This window comes from Dermacentor andersoni, chromosome 8 (genome assembly GCF_023375885.2).
Source record: "Dermacentor andersoni chromosome 8, qqDerAnde1_hic_scaffold, whole genome shotgun sequence".
NCBI lineage: Eukaryota > Metazoa > Arthropoda > Arachnida > Ixodida > Ixodidae > Dermacentor > Dermacentor andersoni.
In genome coordinates, this window is record NC_092821.1 from 128,926,637 (window position 1) to 128,948,270 (window position 21,634).

The 21,634-nt window shown below is 44.2% G+C and overlaps 1 protein-coding gene across 1 annotated transcript; it reads right to left on the reverse strand.

The window, feature by feature from the left end:
* Positions 1–20: 20 nt before the first annotated feature.
* LOC129383399 (lysosomal alpha-glucosidase-like) lies at positions 21–10,168 on the reverse strand. Its single transcript, XM_055067956.1, has 6 exons — positions 10,013–10,168; positions 8,298–8,437; positions 5,785–5,947; positions 3,132–3,228; positions 1,462–1,679; positions 21–38 (listed from the first exon to the last, which is right to left on the reverse strand). Exons 1-6 carry the CDS (start codon positions 10,133–10,135, stop codon positions 21–23), a joined length of 759 nt encoding a protein of 252 aa, XP_054923931.1. The 5' UTR covers positions 10,136–10,168.
* Between the last annotated feature and the right edge of the window lie 11,466 nt (positions 10,169–21,634).

The window sequence follows — 21,634 nt, forward strand, 5'->3', positions numbered from 1 at the left end:
ATTGTCTCAGGGCTTTCTATTCATAAACACAATCGCACCTGCAAGCACAGTGAAAAAAATCAGGATAAAAAAAAAGTGAAAGCTGGAACCATCCAACATTGAAAATAATCTTACGTGGACGTCGTAAAAGAAAGGAAGACGATAAAATCGTAACGCTGCAGGGATGCACGACATGTATTAAATGGTACTGAGAGAATACAGCATGCACGCATAAATTATTCAGTCCTTATCCACTGTTTAATAAATAGAACGTTTTGCCAATAAAACTACAAGGTAAGCACTACAACAATAAAAAAGGCGACCCAATATTGAGTGTGAACGGAAGAGAAAGTAACGAGCTTCACATATAGGAGAACTGATAGCACTTTACTTCAGAGCGTCATGCGGATTTCCTTTATTGAGCTTTCCTCCACATTTCAAGATTCCTCCGTACGGAGTTTATCCATGAAATACTAAGTGATTAATAATCTTGCGACAATTGCCATTGCGGTCATCCGGAATTTCAGCACCTGTGAGGTCTGTGGTTTATCTGCCATATCTGTTATTTACATTCACCAACAAACAATGATGCGAAAAACATTCGCCAATGCGCGAGGAGAGGAGGAAGCTGTAATCAAATCGACCACTGTAGTATATTTGAACGATTCCATCATTTCTTTTTGCAGCAGGAACTGGCGCTAATTTTCAAAGCTGCGTGAAGTTCAGTTTGCCGGAATGCGTTCTCGATAACACGATATCGAAAAGTAAGAACAGACCGTGGACTGGGACCCGTCACGATATTGTTTAGAGTAGTTATATGGAGGCGCAATTCAAATGAAGAAAATCGTGTTTTCAACTGTGAGAATTGCCACATTACAGTAATTGTATGTTACCCACCCAGTAACGAGCGGTGACGTGGAATGATGGTCACGGTAGTAATATAATGGCTCAAAAGATACGCTGTAAAAGCTGTTTCAGTAGAAAGGAATTCAGCCGATATATCTTCATAATTTATTTCCCTCAGATTTCCTCTGCCGAGAATCTCTGAACATCTTAAGGCTCCCTCTAAAATAACATGCATGCATCAATATATATCTACAAGAAAAACGAATAAATGGTTACTTCCGCGTGTAAGAAGAAACTACGGCGAACAGACAATATTTATGGACTTCAACGATAAATATGCATGACGCCTTCCATGATCTTTATACTCTGTCTTCCGCTTCCTTTAAGCTATACTGACATGACTGGCTTACCGACAGATCGACCGACCGGCTGGCTGGCACGTTCGCCGGCCAACTCCATGGCTGGCTGGCTTCCTTGCTAGCTGACCGGCTGATTAAGTTTTTTGCTGGATGACTTATGGATTACATGACTTATATATAATACTTGGTTGACAGCTTGACCCAGTATACCTGATTGACCGATTGACTGAATACTTATTTCAGTGACTGTCCAGCAGGCACGAAGTGCGCAACTTGCCTCCTCTGGGAGGAACAGTGTGAAGGGAACAACTCTTCTGTTGGAGCTGGCCGTTCGTCCACTCACGATGAACCTGAGCGAGGGCATCGCCGGCAGACCCACGAGTCGCGTGTACTGCGCGACCACTTCAGCGGGGTTGGCTCCGAAGAAGACGAAGAAGTCGAGCACGCCACCAGCAACGCGGAACGTGGCCACTTGGCTGGGTGACAGTGTCACCTCTGTGCGCGAAGAGGAAGACAGCGCTTGGACTCATTCGATGGCCTACCTTAGGCAACAGGCTGTGCACTTTCACGAATACTGTTATTTAATGTGCCGCAGTGTAGCCGTTGCTGATATATTGAGCAGCCATTTTTTTTTTCACGTTAAAGTACAACTGCGGCGAGTTTCCGTGGTCTTGCGGTAAGGCATACGTCGGCCAGACTGGGTGATGCGTAAATGAGTATGCGCGGGAACATGAGCTGTCACTGAAAGGTAAAGACGGAGCACATTGGCCTAAGCATCGCAATTCACATCATTGTGAGCCACAACTGGACAAGATACGGATTCCTGTTAGAAGCAGGTACACCACGGCACGTGAATTGTTAGAGGTGTTTCACATTAAACAGCGAGGTCCGTCTTGTATTAGCGACACATCAGTTTTACATTTGCATGTAGACAGAAGGTTCTTTTGATAGCCGGCTGTGATTAGGGTGCTGCGCGATTGAAGCTGTTTTTGTATGTCGCGCATTCGCCTGCATGTATATGTTGCAATTGCATGCCATACAATAGAAAATAAACACTCGAAAGTTGGCGCTCCGCTTGTTCCCTTCCGTCCTTCCTTGCTTGCGCCAAAGCGATCATACTTATGGTCTACTCAGCAAATTCCTTGATGTTTACAGATTACAAGGTTACCAGGGAGGTGGCCGGTAGTAGCTAAGCTGGTAGAGACGTCTTGTGAGAATTTGTCCATCTGTATTGCGCAGCGCATTTTTGTTCATTCTGTACCTTTTTTGTCGAATCACGTTTATGTAGGAGGAAAATCATAAAAGTATGACAGGTTAAGCAGTACGTTACTACCAGCGCTTTACCGCAATAGTCATACAGAATATGTAAGTTGCAGCATTTGTTTTGCATGTCCTTTGGTTAAACATTGTTTCACCAGGTGTCGCTACCAGCGCAGTTTTTGCCTGATATACCAGTTACTTGTTAAACCGCAAGCGGTCAGGAGTTTGTGGAAAGGCTAAAAATTCTCTGCGTACCATGATCGTGCAATAATGTACAGGTTTGCCGCCAAACTAGCACCTGCAAGGCTAGGAAGTTGCTAGGCTCTCTATAGTGATAAGTTTAGTTTTTGGCTTGTTTAACAATATTCGTCGAAAAAGAAAAATCTCTAGGCTTGATTAGACACCCCAAATATTCACGGCATCAGAGTGAATTTGAGCGGAAACGATCAAGGTGGCATCGCCACAGCTGTCTATTGCTTCCGCATATTTTTTAAAATATATAAGCCTCTTCTAACGCTAAGAATTCAAGGCTTGCTTGGTATTCTGACAGGGCAATTCACAAACACAGCTCAAATTTTTCCCCCTACGAAGATGGCCACTTTGACTGCAGCTATCGCGCTAAGGTTACATCATGCATGATGCAGGAATGGTAGCCTTCTGATTTCCTTTTTTTAGGCTAGTCCTTACCCACGTCGTTGCTGGTGCGGAGAAAAAGGCCCACAGAGGTATTCCCTGCCGTCATCACGAAGAAAGGATGGACCGACTCGTACGCTCTTCTCCTCGTCTGTAAAAGTGAATCAGCGGTTAGCTAGCACGATTGCATACAAGATCCTGCACTGCGTGTCGTATAACGAATGAAAGACTATACTTCATCCGTGCGATCCGTGACGTATCACTTACGCTAACCTGGATTTGATGCCTAACAATAGTTACTGAAGCGCAAGGAACTTATAGAAGGATTTCTAATACGGTACCGGATATATTTTAGGAAAACAATTACTAATAAAGCAGTGCTTTACTAATACATGTTACCCCCCCAAAAACTGTTTTCATTTTGCTTTTTCTACACATGTACTCCACATGGCCAGAAATACTTGCCAACAATATAGTTAAATGTTTATTGACGTGGAACAGCGTGTGGGCCGTACTGGGTTAAAAACAGGAAGAAAAGAAAGCAAAAAAAAAGCTGGATGTTTGGTAGTCCGCTAAGCCCCTAGAAAACGGCGATTCAGTGCTCTGTCGTTGCCGTATTATCACGTTATTTTGCTATTCAGAATCTTTACTATATATAACATACCAGCAGGCTCAAATTGCCACGATGGTGGTCCAATTTTTTTATGTTGTTGTTGTAAACACACACGCTTCCTCAGGCGCGTTACAGGTTATGATTTGCGGTAGTGCTCGGCGAGGGAAGTAACGTACATCTTTTTACCTTTAAAGATATCAGTCAAATGGCGCAGAAAACGTCACTGCCAAAATGTAACTTGAACTGAAGTTCTACCGCTGGAATGAATTTCGTTATTCCTTTCCAAATACATACAAGGCCAATGTGCTAATGGAGATGTCGTCGAGTAGTTTCGGAGAAGTGGGTTGATCAAGAAATACTCAGTAAGCCATTTAAATAAAAAAGTATCGCAAGGATTCAAAAGGGCTGTAACTATAAGTATTTTTAATATGTTCTTTTTACATATATAGACATTCGCCTTTTTTTATTCCCAACTGGGACTGAGACTTGCTGCTATTGCTTCCATCACTTGTTTTTCTATGCCTGAAATAGACTGCAAATCGCTTAGTGCTATACTTAGGTACACAGAAAACGTTTTGTGCAAGCGTATTTGTTTACTTTTCGTGGTTTCGAAGTCACGCCATAAAACATTGATCTAACGCTTGTGACAGAGTTATTAGGAAATTGAGAACTGGCATGAAGTTTGTTCTGAGAAAGCCAGGGGAAATCACGTGATTCATTAGAGAGAGCACGATGGCACCTAAGCGGTAATGTGTTGTCAATATTACTGCGAATGATAATGCAGGACCCTTTCGAGAAATTACCACATTTCTGTCAACTGTTCTTTGGAGCTACCCCTGCTTTCGTTATTCAGTGGAATTCTCGTTTCACGACGGCCGTAGGTATCCGGATGAAAATTATACACATAAGGAGCTTTGTAGGTCCAACATGCTAGAGAAATTTTGTAGTTGTAGGTGCATCGTATCAAAAATTTAATAGTTAGACAACAATATCTTGCTCTGGGCGGGTTTCGTCATCTTTCTGTCAGCGTTCATAAGAGCGCCAGTGAAGAAGACGGGACAGAACACGTACAACGAGAGGAGCACTGAGTTCAAAAAGTTAGTATCAGTGAATTTCCGTAATCCTGCGTACATTCCTTCCCGCTTGTCTTCTGCTCGACTAGGAAAGCTGTCAGCACGTTGGGAATTGCATTCCTCATGTGCACCGGAATAATGTACGCCATATTTACATGAAGAATAATGTCGATATTACTATGAAAAATTGCAGAATAAAAGCTTACTTTAGTGTGTGGTATAATAATAAATAATGCTCTATAATAATAATTATTAATAATCTATAATAATAATTATTATTATTTTAATAATAATTTTGGTAAATAATAAATAATAAATAATAATAAATATAATAATATAATGCTCAGTGGGGGCTCTGTACCGAATTTCCAAGCTGCCACTGGAATTTTGAAACCTCTCTTTGAAGCAATACAAAATCAGCACGAAACTACTTGCTCTAAACTAGCGATTGTAAATTTCTCTTTGAAACTTTGCTTGCAAACCTACACAGAAGACGCTCAACAGTTTGCAAACAAACAATGATATTACGTGAAATCAATGCAGAAGAGAGTTCATTATAAGCAGCCATGCGTTCGTAGCCAGTCACGGCGAGAACACCCCCATATATATTGAACACCGCCAGCCATAGAATGTGGCTGAGCAGCCCTCACAGAATTTTCTGCAAAAATTACTGGAGGAAACAAAACGTCCGCTTAACAAAGATATACCGGATACAAAGCAGCGCACATCTAAAAAAAGAAGAAAAAGGCCCACACACACTGGACCCACATATATAATGACACACACCGACAGCGCTGAACAAATTCAAGCGTTTGTTGACGTTTATAATATACAACATTGTTGACGGATACATATATTAAGCAATATAAAATATATACACTTTACATGAGTGGCAACATCCGTCTGATTCTTATATACTAAACTTAGTTGCCATGTTTTGTTGCTATGTTCGGTTAATGTGACTGAGCCCCGCCACCAGTTTAATTACAGTGAAATTGACCATTTTCTACTGGTGCTCTACCTGTTGATGAGACCTGTAGAAGGTGTGCCGACTCCACCGACTCGCATTTACGAACGGGACCTGACGTGGACCTCGCAAACCATACACGATGTGGCCGGGTAGACTGACCAACAGCTGCTTGAGGACGTCGGCGTGAAACATCTTTCCAACCAGAAATTTTAATCTGCAGTGGGCGACAGTGCATGGTGTGAACAAATGCAACACGGGAACAGTCTCTATAGAACCTTGCCGAAGGCAAATTTACATTTAAGCTGCTAAAGCACGTTACAGACGCGACAAAGACGAAGAAACATGTAGGAGTTAAACTACATGTCCCATCAGTAACGCGTTTGGTAAGTTAAAAACAATCCCAACTCGCTCAAGTTCACGCCCTATGAATTCAGAGTGTTAGTTTGTCAGGAAACCTATTACTGTTTGCCGAAAACCGGGCTACCGGAGAGGTGTACGGCAGCACTAAAGCTGGTCGCGACATTTGGTGACTCAGAGTAACTAGTGCACACGCAAACGTCTTACTGCAGTGAACTATACATATTCTACTTGAATTCTGATGTACAGGCTTTACATGCCGTACTTTTAAGAGTTTCCATCGGTATTAGCACTGACGAGAAACAAAAATTTCTCTAATCCAATGAAATTTAACAAATAGTCACAAGATGCCACAACCAGAATTACTACTGTGATTCGTGGCTCCGGTAACCAGTTAACTTATATATGGTAATTTTAGTGACAAACTTACGCTATCTAATAACATAAAAAACGCACACAAACTCATTAGAGCTAGTGGTCGAACAAAAAAAAAGAACCCAAGTAGAACTGTGGCACCCTTGAGGGTGCTTGATTGTTCCATGGATATACCCTTGAACTGAAGTGGTAAAATTGAATAATGGACGGAGAAACGAGAGTTTTTCTGTTGTTGTTGACACTTTTCGGCCAGTAAACATGAAGACACGGAAACAAACTGCACAAAAACTGCACGAAACAAGCTTTCAATGCTCTCACTGTGGAATCCTTCTGTCAGGCATTTTGGTGGGACTTCAGGTGGTGAGAATTAGCCCAAATGTGTAAACTAGGCTTTTCTCTTCGCACATAATGTTTGAGATTGGCGTCGGGTACAGTAAAGGCTTGTTGTACCCTGAAGGGCAAGGTTTTTATGAGGAACCGACGTTGGGCTAGTTGCTGTTCCTTTGGGAAGGGAAAATAGCGTGTAAGACGAGGATTTAAAAAAGACCGACAGCACATGCGCTCACTAACAACGTTGTCTTTGTTGCAACAAGGCAATATATAGAATCAGCACAGCCCCCCGCATGTGTCGATCATATCGTCAAAGATATCAAATCATAGGTAAAATGCTTTTATGCAGAAGAAGGTCTAATCATCGGTTTTAAAAGTGTGGTTTTCCGTCAGGGAAGGTCTAAGGTGCCCTTACAAAGAATAAGACTTTTTTTTTTTGCTTAAAGCTATCGAATCGCGTTTGCTTCGGCTATCAAGCACGCGTAAGCTTGTGGGTATCTGCCGATAACCGTACATGCGCGGAAATCCGGTGTGCATTCACAATTGTCACAACGTAGCGCCAAGCTGCTCCCTTGCTTCGCGATGGTTGTCTGCGTTTTCGCAGGCGTACATTGAGGCACCGTCTGGTTGAAGGAGAGTAGCATTTTGTACACGACTCCGAAGGTACATTTCACGTGCAGTCCCGCGCGCTTGATAGGGCATTAATTTTTTTTGGCTTCTTCATAGTTCATACTTCTGCAGAGGCGGCCTAACTTGTTTCGGGCTGAAAAGGCGACGCGAACGCCTACTCGCTGAGCGACTTATTTGATCCCGTGAGATACGACATGGACGTAAGGAATTACGCTCGTTGTTGGCCAATCGCAGGCATTCCTCCTGTGTTACTCTTTCGAGGAGATTTCAAGAACACTTCCGCTGGGTCTTGTAGCAGCGGGTCAAAAATTTAATTCTGAAGTTTTACGTGCAAAAATCACTATATGATCATGAGACATGCCGTGGTGGCGGACTTCGGAATAATTTCGATCATTTGGGGATCTTTAACGCGCCTCCAATGCACGGGACACGGACGTTCTTTCCATTTTGCCCCCATCGAAACGCAGCCGTCGCGTCCGGGATTTGATCCCGCGACCTCGTGCAGATTAATACGGCATCCGCTAAGCCACCACCGCGGATAGCAACGGGACGGTAAATCGCACGTTCGTCAATGTTTTTGAGTTTTGAAGCACGAGTCGGCCTTATAGAAGCACGACCTTGAATGGTCGTGTCTAAGTGCGGCGGTCGCTATCGCCCGCTTGACAATTTTCGAGTGAGCAGAATTGAAGGGAAGTAGCGGTAACATATGCACTTTAGCACTCATACGCATGTCATTTATTATTGCGGTGAAGCACAGCTATATTGCAACTTGCACAGAATAGGTTAGCATGCACAAACAGGCCCATTCAACAACTTCCATAGCTTCAATGTTACCGTGGGCATCGCAGTTAGTGCTCTAAAGCGATACTCACTTGTAGTCAAGAAAACTTTTTGGACTGAGCGAGACGAAATCGGGATAGGCTGTGAAGTTGTAGGAAACGATGCCAACGCCCTCACCTTGCGGGACTGGCGGAACGGATGTCTCATATTCCTTCTGCGTCGCATCGTGAATCTGCATATGCAACGCGCGTTCAAGCTCTCTGTACTAAGTGCAGCGCTAGATATCATCGTCATCGTCATTACCATCATTATTTATTACCATTACGTTTATTCAACTTAAGCCCCTAGCGATCGGAGGAACCGGGCCTTGTATTCTTTACTCTCTTTTCAATTAGGTTCACGCTATCTTTGCAAATGCTTTCTACGTCCCTAAATAAAACAGCGTTTCATATATTGCATTTTGTTTCATTTCTATCTACGTTAACTTTAGGAACATGAAAGTGCGTTCCAGCGAAATGACCACTGTCACCCGGAACACTTTCCCACACCCTTTTCTCGAAGCAATCTTCAATATGTTGCAGGATGTATCGCGTATATGGCCAGTGTTCCCGACAACCGTTGTTTCTGCAACAGAACAAGTTTCCAAATATAGTGTGATGTATGCGTGTATACAAGTTCAAAATTAGGAAATACAATATACGTACGGACTAAATATTGTGCAATTTTTTGCAGTTTTTCTTTCTGGCTAGCCTGAGACTGCACCGTTCCCAAAGGAATAAAAGGTGGCTGCCCGCCGATCGCTGTGGTACTGGCTACTGGGTGCTACCGGGAAGCATAGATTTATATACGTAGAATAAAAATATTCCCCTGATAGCTTAACATTACCGAGCCCTACTGGCACGTAAGGACATCACTCTGCCAACTCTTCTTCACCGAGGATTCGTTCTAGTGGCATCATTAAACTTCCGTGTCACGGCACCGGGATTTTCGGCCAGCCACCGCAGACTAAGCAAGGAGAAGCGGACTAATCGTAGACGCCGGCACCACCTTCCTCATTCGGTTATATCTACTCCCACTACGCTGGCTCGGCCCCATCGTAGCCCTCTCCACTTCAGCGTGCTCCTCGGCTCGTATCAGCCAATGAAATAAGAAAAACCGCTCAATGTAGGAATTGCCAAACGCTTTTAAAGCAAACAAAATTGTCCTCCTATAGAGGAGGACAGCCTTTGATCTCACTCTTCAAACAACGCTGTGGTTTACCGCCTAATTGTGCCTGCAATGGTGGCTGCGTAAATTTTACTTATAGAAGATTAGAATAAAAACAAATTGAAATGGTTTTACGGCATACGGCTCTTGGCTTATATTTCGGCAGTGAGACTTGGTATCTTGGTGGCATCACGACGCGAAGTTTCAGTTTCATCTTCTTTCATAATGCAACTATTTGAAGCATAAAAGAAAAGCGTTATGTGGACGGTTCTTTAGAACTTACAGTGCATAACAAAAAGTGAGGGGTCCTTCAGAGTTCGTGATCGCAAAGCAGCTCAAGGGACATGAGTGTTTGAAAAGAAGGTATATGATAAGAGAAAATAATTACGAGCAACAACGCATCTATATGTACTCCTGCATTTTCTCTTAGTTTCCAGCACTTCGTGCTTTTATAATGCTGAACCCACATTAAAGCACTGAGGCAGGCATCCAGATAGTTTCTCTGGGGGGGGGGGGAGGGGGTCGTTTGGAGCCTGACTAGGGATAGTGATGGATGTTGGTCCTGAGTGAGAAATTATTCTGAAGGAAGCTTCGAACTCACACGCAATCGTGCGATTCCGTAAGCGAAGTAGATGCCGGTAACGGTCACCGTCGTTGACTCAGGTATTGGCAGCGGTGCCGAGGTGTTCTTTAGGAGCGACATGCTAACGCTCCAACCGTCCATCGTCCACGCTCCAGACGTCCGGACGTAGCGGCTGGCGCCAGCCGGAAGGGCGCATTGCGGAGCCACTGAAAGGAGACACCCGATACATCGAGCGATGCGAAATTTATTAATCTTACGTATAATAGCACGGACAGCTAGTTCAGATAGGTTGTACCTCGTTAAAAATGCACACATGAACACGCACGTGCACAGGTTTCTCGAAATCTGTTCAAACATTCACAGCAAGCTGTAGGGAACCTTTATACCCTATAATCATACGCCCTGTATCGCATTTGAGGTTGCGCGTATAAAGGCGTCATGGCAAACTGTATATCTTAGTAAAACACTGACTTCAAAAACACAGTCAATGACAGGGGCTTCGAATGACTTGCTGCACAATCCTTGCGCGTGTTTGTTCCTCTAGGTAATTTATCGCGTCAAGCATCGCAAGGACGTCTACAGCGAACGCATTATCACTCATACCAAAGCGGGCACGGCCAGGTATTAACAGGAAGTTTTAGCTCGGGCCCAACTCCGACGCGGCCTGTTGAAATACATGTAAAACGCAAAAACGTTTTTCTGAGATAACGCTGGGACCGATTTTAATGAAATTTGTTGCATTTGAGAGAGAACGTTAAATTCTAGTGACTGTTGGAAGCGAATTTCGATTTAGGGCCTCAATGTTATTTAAAAGGTTTTCAAACATTGTACAGATTGAAAAAAATAGAAGTACGAAGTTTACAAATTCATAGCTCTTCATCAAGAACAGATATCGCGGTTCTGTAAACATTAGATCATTCAAAGCAGACAAATTCGATATGTCCTTTTACATTTTATGTAAATTTGTTAACTTGTTTACATGTGCTCTGCAAAAGCTGTATTTCCATATTACTAGATTTTTTTAGATTCACGTGTAGCATATCAATTTTGTCCGCTTTAGATTTACTATTAGATGCAATGCACAGAATCGTATTATCATTTTTGTTGCTGTGTTACAAAGTTGTAAACTTGATAGTTTCATTTTTTGAGAATTGTCTATTTTTGACAATTTTTAATAAAAAATTGACGACCTAAACCGAAAATTCAAAACCAGCAGTCACTAGATATTAAGTTTTTGTTTTAAATGCAACAAACGTCGTCAAATTTAGTGCAGTGGTTGTCGAGAAAAACGAATTCTCCTTTTACATGTATTTTGATAGGAGCACCCGATCTTAACAACTCTTGCTGCTCTTAACGACTCCGCTGTAGAGATACGCACAGGGTCAGATACTTGTCAGGTTATCTGACAGGTAACTGTGACAACTTATTGTATGGTGCTGTACTTTCGACAGCAGCATTGCGTGCGTCTCACACATGTTTGGCTTCATGGTTGGGACACAGTACACAGTAGTCCAGATCGCAGCTCTCGCACTCCGTATATTGACGTGGAGTCGACATGGACTCATGCTCTTACTCACAGCTGCACCTCCAACAGTCCCTGCTCACCAATGTGAGCCCGGAGCAATCCACTGTATAAGGCCTCCCTCATATATATCCCTCATTCGTGTCAAAAAAAAATTATTTGTGGTAGTACGGTCATACGTGTGTCCGCGACAGCGCCGCGCCTTCGTCAGCACTTCCGTCAGCACTGCACTAAAAAATAGCGCGTCAGGTAGCATAGCTTCACGTGAAAATCAAAATCGAGTCAGGTCACGGAATGTTTTTTTTCCAAGCTAACACATGCGTTATCGCGTTATCGCAGAAGCAAGAAGGAGCTCCGTATTTGACTTGGACCACTTGAAATTCGTTAACAAGCACTTAAACTTAACTGCACGAAGCTTCTTGCACTCCTTTTCCACTGAAATGCGGCTGCAGCGAACTGAAACAGAGCCCTCGATCTAGCCCGTGCGCAGCGCTATCGAGCGCCGCAGACAACAAGAAACCGCGCAACATAGCTTTCGTGCCTCTCACGCCCCAGGAAGGTTCAAGTTCGTGGCTAGGCTGAATGGCTTGATACATGCTTTTCTCGCATAATTGTTTTTGCACAAACCATGACTCAATCAACGAAGCACTCCATTTTGCAATATAGAATACATGTTGTGACAAGAATTAACGGACTCTGCAACTAACTCGTTTTGAGTTGTCGCCGTGGCCTGGCTTCCCAACCGTATACGTACACATGTATGTGGGAAATACTGCAGAAAACTTGACACATTGTTCAAGTGTCCACGACAGATCTCCTAATCTACTTCCACTTACGTTCCAGCTATAGGTGGAAATTTATTGAAGATATTTTTCATTTACCTTACCACAACGACATTAAAAACAAAATGGTAAAATATAGGGAACGGCGTTGCATATACTGCAGTTTTGGACGTTTTAAAAGCACACACCAATCTATTATGTGCATCTGCATTTCCATTGAAAAAGCTACTGTTAAATTGAACAGCTTTCCGCAGAAATGTACACGCTTTTTACCAGGAACATTATTTCGTATAGAGCTCAAAGGCCCTGTATGCTTAAGCATGGTTCTACAGGCACATGATCGAAAAGAAATTCTGTTTCACTCGAATGTAGGGCAAAACTAAATAAATAAAGAAAGATAAATATTATGCTGATCCCACAAATAGTGGGAGTCGACGTAAGCGAAGACTTCTGCGCTGTTTCGTTTGAGTGACGATAATTAGCGGTGATGTTGACGGCGAATGTTTAATTTCTTACGAGTGTTAGCCACCGCCGTCACCCACAAACCTTGGCGGCTGCGCGATGCGAAGACGTGGGATCGTTGCGCACCTGCGGCAAGTAGCTTTTGTTCAATTTTGATTGCCAATAATTTATCATCTTTTAGATTCAGTTAGTAAGTACAAGTAATTTCCCCGATGTTGTCCTTGGTGTCTTTGTTGGCTTCTCATGGCAGTTGTCGGCGGAGAACACTTCCTCTCCCAATATAATTTTCTTGCTACGCCACTGCCACGTGGAGTTCTCTAATATAATAATAATATATGGCGTTTTACGTGCCAAAACCAGTTTCTGATTATGAGGCACGCCGTAGTGGAGGACTCCGGAAATTTCGACCACCTGGGGTTCTTTTAACGTGCACCTAAATCGCATTTAACGTGTTTTCGCATTTCGCCCCCATCGAATTGCGGCCACCGTGGCCGGGATTCGATCCCGCGACCCTGTGCTCAGCAACCCAACACCATAGCGTGGAATTCTCTATAAGGTGCACACAGTGCACGCTACACGGGCGCTTTTGCATTTCGTCCCCACTGAAATGCGGCCGCCAGAACCGCCGAAGCCCCTACGCCACAACGGCGGGTTGCGATGTTGCACAAGACTGTTTCCAGGTAGAAATTGGAAACAATGTTCCCGATAAAAGTTACAGGTGTGTGTAACATGGTTCCGGGGAACAGTGGCCGTGTCACAGAAGCACTTCTCACACATTCACACGTATCGGTATATTAACATCTGACATTCAATTATATAGAGCGCCGTTCAATTTAGGTAAATAAAAAAAAATGGGGGACTTCCAAAAAGGACAGCAATGGCAATGGTTTCTTCCTGCCCCGGAACTCCTTGGAGTCTCGGACGGTGTTGTAACTAGACGCGAGTGCGACATATGCGGCTACGCTAACATTTTAGCCACCGTCAGAATATTTATCACGCATTTGATGACATCGCGCCCGCGCTACTGCGCATGCTCATAAAGAGCACGTCCAGCTGCGTCAATCAAATTATTCATTTTCAGACTGTGAGCCCAAATATTTCATCCCTCTATATAAATGCTTAAGCAGCCTTAATATAAAAGGCATACGCTGTGAATGAAAGTTTGATGATTTTCCCTTCCGCACTGCAATTGTAAGATAATCTGAATACTGATGCAGACAAGCCCACAAAGCCTGGTTTGAGAAACATTTGTGCTTGAATAATGTGGTGCCTACCTAGCATACACAACCCACATAAAGATATAGCGCACGTATGCATAAACGTGCACCGAACATCGCGGTGACGGTGATTCGCCTGCTGTGTTAGTATAATTATAGATAATATTGTTTTGGTGTTCAATTGCCCTTGCGATAAGATTCATCTATAGGTAAAACTTAAGCGAAGCCAGGCAAGGCGTTTAGCCCAGCGTATAAGCGCCGTGTGTTAATTACTTGGCGGATTTTTAGGAATCCAGCAGCAGCCACGTTCCATGCAGGTCATCGGCGAAGCTCCTGGGTCAGGGTGGCAATCGACGTACGCTTTTTCTTTCCATTGGTCCTCGCATATAGCATCCTGCAAAACAGAGACCGTTATTGAAAAATCGCTGCGCGGAAATATCTTCGTCCCGTCTCAGGGGAAAATAAGGCGTGTGGAGAGGGATTCGTTCCTAGGAATTTTTATTCGAGGTGCTGACGAACCATGTGCGGTTACTCAGTTAGTGGCTGTCACACTTTTAAGGCGAAACCAAAAAAAGAAGCACTGATTCAGGTTAGGTTTCTAAAGCATTGCTAAAACACTTCACTTCAGTTTATTTTGCGGCAATAGGTTTATCATTAGAAAACAGAATGACGGTCAAGCTGCCACCGACGAATTTAGCGCTGAAACACTTTGGCCGGCACGGTAATGTGACGTCACGGATGCAAAAGTATTCTTCCGAATTTCGGCCATTGCGGTTCAGAGAAATTTCTTTACATTCCATAGGCTCGGCCTTTCGCTTACTTAGAATACAATGTACCAATCATTCGCGTCGACGAAAAATTTAACAAGCACGAGGAGTTGGCGTCAGAACCCATGACGTCACGACTAGGATGCGCGTGAAGTTCCGAGGCGGAGTCCCAACCCGTCTTTCATTCTGTATCTTTTCTGGCTCACCCAGCGTCTTCTCACGGTAAGAGTCTCTGTTTTAATATTGTGGAAAAATAATTTACGGACGCAGCTCACGTGATTTTTCAGCTGTGTTCCTTCAATGCAGAAATGCTGCGCAAAAATAAGTTCGCGCTGTACTCAGGGGAAAATAAGCAATTTGGTGTCGGATATGGTATCGAGGGAGCTTTATTGAATAATTTGACGAACCTTCCGAGGTTTTTTTTTTAACAGCTGTCACACTCCTGGTGTTGTTCGTCAAAAGTTTCAATAAGCGGAATATTTTTTCTCCAAATATGGCTAGCTTTCTTAGTTGAACCAATTAGGAGATTAAGAAAAGTAGGAGTGAATGAGATAACAGTGGCAATGAGCTTCACCGAAGGAAGAGCCAGTGACCAAGGATATTCGTTTCCTCCAAGATCCATCGACTAAGTGGAGCATTTCTGCACTTATGTCCCCCTTTGCAGAACCAACATCGAGCTACAGGTTGAAACTGCAGGAACGGATCTATGGTGAAGTCTATAAAATAGCCGCGAGAACCTACATCGCTTGACCACGGAGCATCTGTTACTTGCTTTTGACATTCGCAATAAGTCATGTTTTTGTAGTATACGTACAAAATTCATGTTTCCTATGAACTGTAGAATACAGTCTGAAAGATTACGAACAATATTTTTTATAAACTATCTCTAACTTGACTTAATCGTCCGCATTATGGAAAAATATTAAATTTTCTTTATCACCCTTAGATAACCCTGAAACCGAGGACTTGTTAACACACATTGCCACCATTTTCTTTCTTAATATTACTCACATCATGTGCATTATAGACTGAAATACATTTAGCCGAGGTGACATTATATAAAAAGAACATGAATAAAAACCGTCACTGTTCGTACAACTGTCGCCGTGCGACAGAACTCGAATTCTGCGATTGCGTGATCGCAAAGAGCGGCTCATGCTTGAAAATGAAGAACAAATATAGTTGCGAGGAAGATTGTTATATCGCATCACGCAAAGAAAGTCGCAGTTTCGCCTGAAAGGCGAAGCGTCGAGTGCCATAGCAAATTAGTAGACATCTATACGAATTAAGGATACTAGTCTTACCGGCTCCACAAACTTGGAAACATTCGCTTACTAACTGAATTGACAAGCACGGTGTCAGCGCGCACAAGCAAACATGTGCACATCACACTCCATGACATCGCACTCCACATATGACGCGCAAGATTGAGCCGCGATCGCCAGTTCCCCTTGCGGCCGGTCGTGAAGTGCATGCGCAGCTGCTGCCGGAGCCCAATGCGCCCACGCTCGCTCCCTCCCTTCCATCTCCCAACGGTCTTTCGTGCGACGGAAGACGGCGCGTTTGCTCTCCGCTTTCGTTCTTCGCGCGCACCAGATTGAGCCGCGATCGTCGGTTTCCCTCGCGTGCATGCAGCATACAGCATACTCGCACATACAGTATACGACGCGCGGCGTCGCCCTTGGACTTTGTACAGAACGTCACGGCGACGGCGACGGCAAAAATACACATTTGGATTGTCCCTATAATTGCTATTCAAAAATAAAAATTAGCGCTCTGTTTGGGAAAATGTGTCTCGTACGTCATTTGCACGGAGAAGGTGCTGCCGCCGAGGGTTACAACTTTGTGCTGAAGTCGCGCAGCGCAAAGCTGCACGGTCCTTTCTCGGCGGCTGCTACGGCATTACCCTAGCCGTGGTAGCCAATGGCGCATGGTTGTAAGCACCCTAAAAGCAAGCTTAAGTGAGTGTATTGTACACTAAAGATCTGGTTACATTTAGTGTCAAATTCCGCATTTGCTTTTCCACTTACACAATTAGAGCAGATTTGACATAAAATCACAAAATACAAAAAGGATGTTTCATATCAATTTGAACTTCTTACATTTGAAATTCTCTTAATTATGTGTGACTATATATGATCCAGTGAAAATAGCACTGCTAAACGAAACCGTGTTTCTTATATTTCTACCTATTATATAAACCGTTCTTCTATGCACACCGGCTACTAGAACCATGTTTAGGTATGTGGAACAACGCTCCACATAGTTAAACTTCGTTCTTGCGTCTTTTGCAGCTTCTCAAGCCTTTTATCACAGTAAGAGTGAATTCTTTGTAATATTGTGGATGGGTGATTTACAACTACAACATAAATATCTTACTCTCTCTTGTTTCTATGAGACAGGAAAATATTCCGCAAGCTTGAGATCTAGATGCATGGTCATAACATCGCTCACCAAGTCTTGTGACGATGAGTTTTGCGGAATATATGCTTTCCGACGGACAGCGACTGCTGGCTCGCCTTGGGAGCTGCAAGTCATACGACAGAGAGAAAATAGAAGAATAAAAGATACTTTATGCATTTTTTTCGTTTTTGAACACAACAAAAGCAAAACCAGCCCAAAGTAGAAGAGAAGCCTTTCTGCTGGTGCCGGGTAGCTCATATTTTGAGTGGAAGAAAGGTTGAAAAGGATATGAAAACAAGCCCTGAACAGTGGATACGTATTGCCTAACCTAAAGCTGTCTTTGTCACTACAACGCCATTGACTATAACAGCACATTATAAATCACGGCGTTACAAAGCACTGATGCTTAGCTGCCTGTTTAGCCTCTAGCTCGTAGGAAGACATTTAGGAGGTGAAACTCCCGTCAGCGCGAACGAGCGCGGGCGACCAGATAAGGTCAGAATTGTATGCGCCGACGGGGCCGTATGCAGTGGCGGTGCCATGCGGCGCGTCGTAGAAGCCGCAGCGAAAAAACAAAATGCAGCGCCCGGGCAGGCGGCTCCGGCGCGCTCTCCGGCCACTTCCTGCGTGCTCTCAATAGACGTCAGGCGCGCGCGGCCGAACGGTAGCAACACGCTCGACCGGTTGCCCTGGCTATGGTGGCTCTAGCCACCTTACCCTGGCAAACGAAACGGCGGTAATTTCTTTCCAGGCCGCCAGCCGCCGCCAGCATGATAAAGGCTCCGCGGGCTTGTGACCTTTTCTAGTCGCCGCAAACAGCGGAGTTTCCCCTCCTAAATGCTCCTTGCTCCGTGGCCTCTAGCTATACAAATTAGACCTTAGACTTTGCATAGTAAGGAGAAACTGCGTATAAATGGGATCGATCACGTTAAAAGGCTAAATTCTTGCCATATCTTTACAATTTACTCGCCGCCTCTCGTCGTTCTGCTTCGGCAGTGGTGCCCTGTAGGAGAAAGAAGCTCGACTGCCCACGATAAAGCCTCACTGCTGGTTTTGCCTGCCGAACTCCATGACGGCATGCTCTGTGATTTGTATGACGTGCCCACATCTGGAAGCTTAGGTTTTATGCATACTCTAGTGTAAGTGCACCAGAAGCACCACTGGCCAAGGCTTTCTTCCTGTATCCACGGTTGCGTGCAAAGCTGCAGAGAATGCCAAAGCGACAACTCGTCGTTTGCGAAGCCTGCTGGCTTACTGCAACGCATCCAGGTCGTCTGCCAGAAAAAAGTGGATTGTATTTGTCCCGAAACCCTTAAGCCCTACGCCAAAACTAAAGCTGTACAACGAGCCAAGGCTTAAGAATTTGCTGTTTCGTACATACCACACCGTTCTCAGTCATGATGCCCCGCGTAATCAATGACAACGGAACAGCCTCTACAGCGAAATTTATGTGCGACGTCTTCTAATGCGCGCAGTATCGCAATGAAACTCGCTTCCAATCCTCCCCAAACCAACCTCCTGCCGGAAGGGTTAGATGGAACCATCGCTGACAGGCTGTATGTAGACGTGCAGCAAGAAAACCTGGGATGAGACCCTGGAATGTATCCGTTACATTCACGCACATCAAAGAGCACGATTTACGCCGTTTCGTGTTTTCTTCGGGCTCGAGGTCCAGACAATGCTATAATGCCATTTTCCCGTACAGCGTCAACGCTTCGCTACAGCTGGCGACGCCGGGCAACTTATTCAATATACGCAGTGGAAGCTTGCTAACTCGCGCATGCGCACATCACGCACCGGCCGAAATCTGGGCAAGAACTTTTGCACGTGCCCACAGGTTGCTTGAAAAACTGCTTAGACGCCACTTTGGAATTTACAAGATCTTGTACTGCCTTGGTAAAATCAACTACTAGGTCTTTACACACGATGTCAAATCAAAGCGTTGTCGACAGCACCAGTCAGAGATAGCGCACCTTGCTCGCTTCAAATCATTTATGTCGCGCGTTAATGCGGCTCCTTCCCGACTGCACACGTTGGTCCTGGATAGTTTCACCGCACAAATGCAGCGCAATACACAAACGTGCAGGCAGATCGGGGTTTGTTTACCAGAAAGAAGTGGAAACACAAGCTCCAACCACACGGCACGCCATAAGCTAACCATACATAGATCACGGTAAAACCGCTATCTTTATATTCCGCTATTTTATATTCTGACATCTTAGACCACTTACTGTTGTCCGGCGCTCCCATAGTGTGCACATTACTTTGTGATTTTATGCTTTTAAGTTAAACGAACATCGAAACGATGTCATCTTTCATGGTTTCTTTCTTCGTATGCTGAAGAGCAATTCACGAAGTTTTACAAGCCGGTGCTGAGAAAGATGTTAGCACCGGAAGCGCGGCTATTTCGTACGGCTCACTGTTTTTTGGACAAAGTCGGGAGCATGACGGAAGCCCGTCTAGTCGGGATGAAGCTTACTTAAAAGGAAGAGGTCCGGACACCGACCAAAATGCTTTAAGACATATATTTACGTTTCGATTTACGATTGTGAACAACGGTCCCATGGGGAGCCGTAACGTAAATATATGTTTTACATCATTTGGCTCGGTATCCGGACATCTTCCTTTTATGTTCGACATTTTTTATATAGCAGTTCTGTGTCTCCACATAATTAGCGACACCATTGATAGGCAGTTGGAAGTACAAGTAAGTCTCCGTGAATAAATTACCAGCATGCCTCCGACACTGACACGTGTTTCTGCCTTGAATAGTCTATAGACCCTTTCAATTATTGCAAACGGAGTCCGCGGCAGACGTATTTTTCTTATACCACCTAAGCCACCAAAGTTATTGTACAAAGAAAGAAAGAAAGAGCGACCCCATTGTGCAGCCTAAATAGGACAATCAACTTGTATGTGGCCACGTGAGGAAGGTAAACAAACAAGAAAGCAATATCTGAGGGAACAAGTCTGGCCCATACCAAGTGACCTTCGTATATACCCCAACTTTAGCGGGAGGTGAGATGGCTATGTGCCGCGCGCAATGACTGAGCCTGAACTCTCACCTGGATGTTCTCCACTGGGCGAGTGCGATCAGCAGAACGACGAGAACGATGAAAGGCCAGCGCTGCCGCAGAACACGGGCGGCCATTTGGCTTGCGCCGATTGTCGTCCCGACAGTCATTTTCCTGTGCAAGCCCAAACCACAATAGAATAAAAAAGCATTGCTTCTTGACTGCGTATACTGATCACTTTTTACCCCTTCGGCGCTTTCCTTTAAAGCTACACAGTTCTCCAAATGTGCCGTCGAGCCAAATCAGAATTTTCGCGCCGCGGCAATAAACTTCCAAAGCGCACGTGCGCGCACAACCGTAAGAAAAGACCGAATCACCCTTCTCAAGAATGCATCGATGGCTATCATAAAATGCAGCTTCCTTTGCGTCACGAAGACACGGGTAGCTATATCAAAATATATCTACGAGAACGTAACCATGAGTTAGTTATTGTTTCGAACAAAGAATATATTTTCAAATGCCATGCTCTGCAATGAAATGTAAGCGCCTTTCCCTACACATAAGTAATTTGCGTTTCGCATAGATCGCTGGTGCAAGACGAGCCCTACGTCTTGCATTGGTAATGAAGATTTCTGCGAAAAGCTGTTAGCAATAGCTTGACAAGGTTAAAACGGAAGCCGTTACCTAGTATCGCCAAGATAAGGACTATCGAATTCCAAAGCTGATATGGCTTATCGTCAGTCAATTTTGGTAAGACTCGGTCGTGCTAGAACTACTGCGCAATAATGAATAATTGAGCTCATGCAGGACAGCGCATACCGGGTCTCGTTTCGTTGAACCTCGTCTTCTTCTCTGCCGCCTCGAGGCCCACTTCATTTACCGCTGCACGAGGCACTGGCATAATAAATACTACGCATAATTAGTCAGCAATACTTTTAAGATAACACACACCGGCACCTTTACGGCAACGTCTGCTTGCGTCAGCTATTGGGCCAGGGTCGAATAATTCTTTATGTTTTTCAAAAGGGGCAGTTGTCGAGCTTGTCGTGGCGCAGAGCGCTTTTTTTTTGTGCGTTGATACGAGCATTGAGGCGACCTTTTTTATTATTTGCTTGGGCTTCCGAAAGGCCGACTTTATGCGTGAATTAAATTTCATATAAAATATAGCGATCCACTTCATGCATTACCTCCAGCAGGGACTTATAGTAGAAAGTTCATGAGCCGTGGCTCAGTGTCTTCGTGTTGGTCAACTCTTAACTTCACTAAGCTAATTTTCTCTGATTTTCCGGGAGAGAATAGGCGTTGTCATACGTACCTTCCTTATGCTTTGGCATATATATTCTCCTGTACCTTCCCTTCTTTTTTTCATGGTCTTTGCACCCTTTAATGATTCCTCCCGATGCACAGTGACCAGTTGAGCAATAAGAAAAAAAATATAACTCCAAGTGAAATGAGCCACCATCCCCTTCAATC

What these genes read in the sequence shown, in the direction of transcription:
- LOC129383399 (XM_055067956.1), bottom strand. Translation starts at nt 10,135, where the DNA reads ATGGACGGTTGGAGCGTTAGCATGTCGCTCCTAAAGAACACCTCGGCA. An exon ending in AAAAGTTTTCTTGACTACAA is followed by an intron (nt 5,948 to 8,297) that starts GTGAGTATCGCT and finishes CGCCCACTGCAG; the next exon opens with ATTAAAATTTCTGGTTGGAA. An exon ending in TCTACAGGTCTCATCAACAG is followed by an intron (nt 3,229 to 5,784) that starts GTAGAGCACCAG and finishes TCACTTTTACAG; the next exon opens with ACGAGGAGAAGAGCGTACGA.